The 6,000-nt window shown below is 40.9% G+C and overlaps 2 protein-coding genes across 2 annotated transcripts in view; both read right to left on the bottom strand.

Annotated features, from left to right (window-relative positions):
* TMEM242 (transmembrane protein 242) overlaps window positions 1-6,000 on the bottom strand; it is a 44,975-nt gene that overhangs the window by 10,836 nt on the left and 28,139 nt on the right. The window lies entirely within an intron of this gene.
* LDHAL6B (lactate dehydrogenase A like 6B) lies at window positions 1,457-2,712 on the bottom strand. The gene has a single exon (XM_060167834.1). The coding sequence runs from the start codon at window positions 2,600-2,602 to the stop codon at window positions 1,457-1,459; it is 1,146 nt and encodes a 381-aa protein (XP_060023817.1). The 5' UTR covers window positions 2,603-2,712.

Genomic DNA, 6,000 nt, shown 5'->3' with positions numbered 1-6,000 from the left:
CCCGTGTGCCACAACTACTGAAGGCCGCACACCTAGAGCCCGTGCTCTGCAACAAGAGAAGCCACCACAATGAGAAGCCCGTGCACCACAATGAAGAGTAGCCCCCGCTTGCAGCAACTAGAGAAAAGCCCGCACGCAACGAATACCCAATGCAGCCAAAATAAAAAAAGCAAGCAGATACTAGTACGTTTCAATTTTGATTAGGCCTATTGATATCCACATCAAACCTGAGATATGTTTGAACATACCATATAATTTATTTAATATTCAATTGAATAAGAAGGCTAAGATTCTCATTTCCTAAGTTATTAGTACCATTTAGGTAAAGGTCAGACGAGCATCTTTACTTTCTCCTAAACCTTCAATGTATCACATCCATACAGTATAGAATCTGTAGTAAAGTCAACTGATTTAGGAATAAAAAGTGAACATGTAACTTTCTGAGAAATACAATCCCTGAAGTACTCATTAAAATGGCCAAATTTTATGACAGTGACTAACAACAGGGCACAATTCAAAAGCAAAATCTTTCCGTTAATGTGAAGTAAACTGAGCAACAGAGATGACCCTGGAGTGTCTTAGGGCCAGGGCACACTCTGCAGGTAAGACTCAGCCCAATAAGAACAATTTATAATGTGCTTCTTGATTTAATGTGCTAACTGGTCAGGTTCTCAGAGGCAGTTCTAAAATTATTTCAGTCAGACTTTATTTTTAGTAACTGTTACCACCTCTCTCAGGCCTCTTTCTGAAGCTTTATATTTTACTGCCTTAAATACTTTATAATAGCTACCAACTAAATCACTATTATTTTCATTTTTTACTTAATGATCCTGCTTCACTGGTACATATACATGAGCATGCACACACACACACAAGCACACACAGGACCTGCTTCCAGCTCCCATTTTACGATGCCTTTTTGAAAGCCTGGCTGATAGGCTGTCATAGGGCAATGAAGACAGAATGCTTCTGTGTATACGTTTATTTTCACATTGTATAGGAAGTTACAACGTCAAAAAAATAGTATATAAATGAACATAGGTATAAGTCACCCAGAACAAAAGAATGAACCTGTACTTAATGAAAAGAATCAGAATTTCTGTAACACAACAAACACCCACATCCTACATTTTTTTGGACAAGTGGCAACTATACACACACATACACAGGGTGAGGACCGGTACATCAGTGGTATGAAAACACCTTCTTTGATGCAGTCACTTAGGAATTGTTTAAAAAAAAAAGTATAATTCAGCATCTGGATGCTAAATAAAAGAGCTGGGGGGGGCTCTAAATAAATAGGGGAGTCACTCTACCCACTTCCCTGTTTCCAACTTCTAGGAATTCAAGTTTATTCAAAAACTGGACATACACAACTCCATAACTACTCTCTTTTCTTCAATAACTTCAGAATGGTAGTTTTACCATTTTCCTCTCATTTCCTCTCATTCCAACTTTAAAACTTAAGCTCCTTTTGAATTTCCCAAAGTGTTTTTGCACTCTTCTGCAGATGGGTCTCTTCTTCAGGGGCCAACTTTACTTTTATAAGGTTGGTAATACCACTCCCTCCCAGGATACAAGGAACACTGAGGAATACTTCTTCATTTATTCCATAGAGACCCTTAATTCTGGTGGAAACCGGATGCACTCTCCTAAGATTCTTCACAATACTTTCTGTTAAGTCAGCTACAGACAGGCCAATGGCCCAAGAAGTATAACCTTTCGTTTTAATAATCTCATAGGCGCTAGCAACCACATCTTTGTGCACATTTTTCCACTGCTCAGGATCTTTATCAGTTCCTATATCTACGTTCAGATCCTTCAGAGGGACACCAGCGATGTTCACTCCACTCCACACAGGAACACTTGAGTCTCCATGCTCTCCAAGGATCCACCCATGACAGCTTTCAGGATGGATACCAAGCCTCTGCCCGATGAAGAAACGGAAACGGGCAGTGTCCAGATTACAACCACTTCCAATAATACGGTTTTGGGGAAATCCACTCAACTTCCAGGCTACGTAAGTTAAGATATCCACTGGATTGGAAACAACAATCAGTTTGCAGCGAGGACTGTACTGAACAATACTGGAAATTATTAACTTAAAGATGGCGAAATTTCGCTGTACTAAATTAAGGCGTGTTTCTCCTTTTTCCTGGCGTGCACCTGCTGTAATAATCACGAGGTTGGAGTTTGCAGTGACAAGGTAATCTTCGCTGGAAATAATATTGGGCATTCTCACAAAATGGCTGCCATGCTGAAGATCCGCTGTCTCACCCTTCAGTCTGCCTCCATCAACATCCACCAAGGCAAGTTCATCACTCAGGCCTTTTAACAGGATGCTGATAGCACAGGCCATGCCAACCGATCCAGCTCCTACAATGGAGATCTTATTGCAACGAACGGGCTCCTCTGAGGGGAAATTCTTCATAAGCTCACACTTGACCGTAGCCATCTTGGACGCGGGGGCGATGGGCCAGGTGCCCCTGTGGGCGATGCCTGGCGGGTGGCAGGCACTCAACACCATTCCCGGGCACAGGCAATTCAGTCTCACAGCGCCCACTCTCTGCCTGGCCCGCTGCATTCCCACAGCCCAGCTCATGGCTACTCACTCGAGAGGTGAAAGAACAGAGATAGGAAGAAAGCAGCAGGCAGCCTTACAAGCTAAAAAGCAGAGAGCTGTGACCGTTGGCCGTTTGCTCAGCCCGTTACTGCGGCTGCGCAAGGCCGGGACCTTTGGACGCGGCCTGCTACTGCGGCTGCGCAAGGCGAACCCAGCTCTCGTGGCCTCAAACGGGCCTCCGCAAAGTACTTCAGGTCTGATCTGATTGCGGGGAGGGGGACGACGATGACGACGCGGTAGGGCTCCTCTCGCAAATGAATTCTGGAGTTAAAATTTTAAGAACTCGAATTCTCTCCACTACTTAGCATGTATAATGAGACAACCCAGATCCTTGCGATTACTGATTTTCTGTTTTCACTACATATGCCAAGTAAAAACATTTCCATTCAGTACAGATGAAAATAAGGTTAAATTTTCATAACTGTATCCCTGCCAGGAATAACCAGGTGCGTATCCTTTGTCTCCCAATGGCCTCCTGCACCATTTCCCTGCATCCGTTGGAAAAGTGGGACTCCTGTTTCCCGTTGTAGCCAGTTCGAGAACCTTACACATAAAGGCTTCCGCTGCCTTTATGTCAGTCACGACCGTGACTGCGGAAGTCGTAGGGTCCTGACGACAAGGGGCAAGAGCCGACCGTGAGCTAGTCAAACAGTTGCGACAAAGGAAAGCTCCTAATTGAGAGTCCTGATCGAAAACGACTTCTCGAGTAGAAAGATGGTGATGATGTAGCCTGATATCAGCATGAAGATATATCTTCTATGTCCTTAAAATGGCAAATTTTGGCCAACTGCACAAACCAGATTATTGATTAAAGTACTAAAATATTAGCTAGTGCAATATGGCACCCGTGTACCTTACTTTCCTCTGCGTTCTTCTGGTCAGTGTTATGAATGTCCTTTCAAATTTCTATGGAAATAAAAACTTTACATCTGATACATATATGTTTATATACACACACACACACACACACACACACACACACACACACACACACCCTTAAACCCAATAAACTATAAAAGTCCAAACAAAAATAACAGTACTTTCTCCTCACTTATATAAACAGAATTCTGACCATGTAATGATTCCTCAAAGCTTTCCTCTCATTCCAAGAAAGCAGTATGTCCTCCCCTAACGGAGCTCTTGGTACATGCCGCCTCCTCACAGGCAGGAAAAAAAATTGTATATGTATATATATATGTGTGTGTGTGTGTGTGTGTGTGTACACATATATATTCCATTTTAGAATACCAAATCTTGACAAAATGAATATTTTACATTCAGGACTTGAAAAGCTATTCTCATTCTTTCTGCCACTGAGCTGCAGTCCAGGAAGAGAGCAACAGTAAGCAAAGGAGTTGGTGAGAGGCGAGAAAAGACCCTGCCATCCTGTTTAGATGGTACAGTACGAGCTCCGTGTCACACAAAATGGTAAGAGCACCACATACATGCGTTCTCTCCACCCCGGTGGTCCGATTTATGGTCACCGTTTGTCAAATTAAAAAGGAGAATATTTAAATGATCTTTATTTAATGGTGGCTGACATCTTATTCTTTCTTTTATCCCAGTCATAGCTTGAAATGTTTTAACCTGATGCCTGTTCTCACTTTTTCCTACAATGATTCCTTTGACCAGTCATTTTTCTTATAAGTGTTCTTGAGGATGAAATTCAAGGACATAAAGACTCTTAGTTAGACGGCCTTTTTCTACAGTAATTTTCTTTCTAGAGTTTGAACCTCTTCAGAAATACCATCACTATGACAGCTGCCTCTTCAGTTTTTCCCCTTAGCCACACTAAATCAATTTTGAGAAAAATAACACTCTCCAAAATAAAAATATCTCAAACAAAGCAGCCTTTTATTTACAGTAAGTCTTGAGATAAGAAGGAAAGAACTAAAACAGATGAACAGATGACAGGTCTACCCAAAGATGTGGAAAGCCAACTCTAGCTAGCCAGCTCCCTAATGACTTCTGTCTTAGGTGGCTCATTATTCCTTTTGAATGGAAAATCTAATTCAAATTATCTATTCAAAATTCAGTATAATATTATGGCTGATGGTAGGATTATGCCATAATACTTTTGGTTACACCAGTTAGGAGGGAGGAATCAGGAAATAAAGATGACTAGCAAGCGTCTGGACCAAGGATGGTTGTAAACTAAGTCACTCTATTCCTTCCACCTGGACTCTCATCCCCAGCTCCCCCTGCCCTTTTTCCATCTAGGAGTCCAGCTCAAATATTCCACGCTCTCCTAAGTCTTCTACAGTCTCCCAAGGAGAATTGACTTTTTAAAAATCCGCCACCACTGTACTGTGTACCTCTCTCCATTACAGGATTTATCACACACAGTTAAATGTAATTACTTATGAATTTGTCACTCCAAAAGGGATCACCTTTTTAACAGCATATCCCTATCCTCCAGAACAGAGCTTGGTATATGAATAGGGATTCAGTAAATGTTTATGGTAGAAAAGAATGAGGAAATAACTACAGAACTGAGCCAAGTAAGGCTAGAGGGCTAAAATGTGAGTGAGATGGAAAGGCTGGGCTGGAGAATCCACCTGGTGCTGGAGTTCTGAATAAAGGGGTAAGTAAAATGGTGCCTGTCTGGGGTTTCTTAGCAAGGTTGATACATAAATTTCAGATAAAGCTATGAATAAACTAAAAGATTTCTTAATTACTTTCAAAGCTAATGCCCACCTTTACCACCTTACAACATACAAATTAAAAAGAAAATTCTACAGTGCTAGAAACACAGTAAAATAAATATGCAAAGGCAGAAGGAATATTTTTATCCTTTGAAGTTATTTAAAATGTTTTGTTCTATGGAAAACTTTTAAGAAAATAATCCGTGCACAAAACCCTGGATTTGAAAAAACAAACAAACAAGATGCAATGAAAGCAGTGTTAATACTGTAAGCTATAAACTCACCAGCATGCAAGTAGAACATTATATAAACACAATTATTTTAAAAGTCTTGTGATTTGAAACTCATAAAATGCAAATTGTAGTTTTTTTTAAAAAATTAGTGGGCTGTGATTCTGTTGCTCATAGATACTAAAATCTACCTAACTCCGTAATCCTTGTGTGGGGCATCTTTACAAATCCCAGTACCTCAAAGTATTTTCTTTCGTCAGCAGTACTGGGAATGCTGGGGGAAGGACAAAAGCAGGGCCACAAAGCTTTGTCTACTGTGTAGAATAAAGGTAGAATGTCCATTCAAAAAGCAACCCTGGCACCAACTTCCTATTTATGGTATTCAAATACTATAACATGAATTGGCAAGCTCTTCTGATAAGTTACCCAGAGCTCACTTTTGTTCTTTAAAGGCATCATCTTACACATAACTTTTAATGCAATGTAAAAAAGCTGCTTGGGC

Source organism: Lagenorhynchus albirostris, chromosome 12, assembly GCF_949774975.1.
Source record: "Lagenorhynchus albirostris chromosome 12, mLagAlb1.1, whole genome shotgun sequence".
Classification (NCBI taxonomy): Eukaryota; Metazoa; Chordata; class Mammalia; order Artiodactyla; family Delphinidae; genus Lagenorhynchus; species Lagenorhynchus albirostris.
Note: the sequence above shows the minus strand (reverse complement) of the source record. Positions and strands in the feature narration are given on the sequence as shown.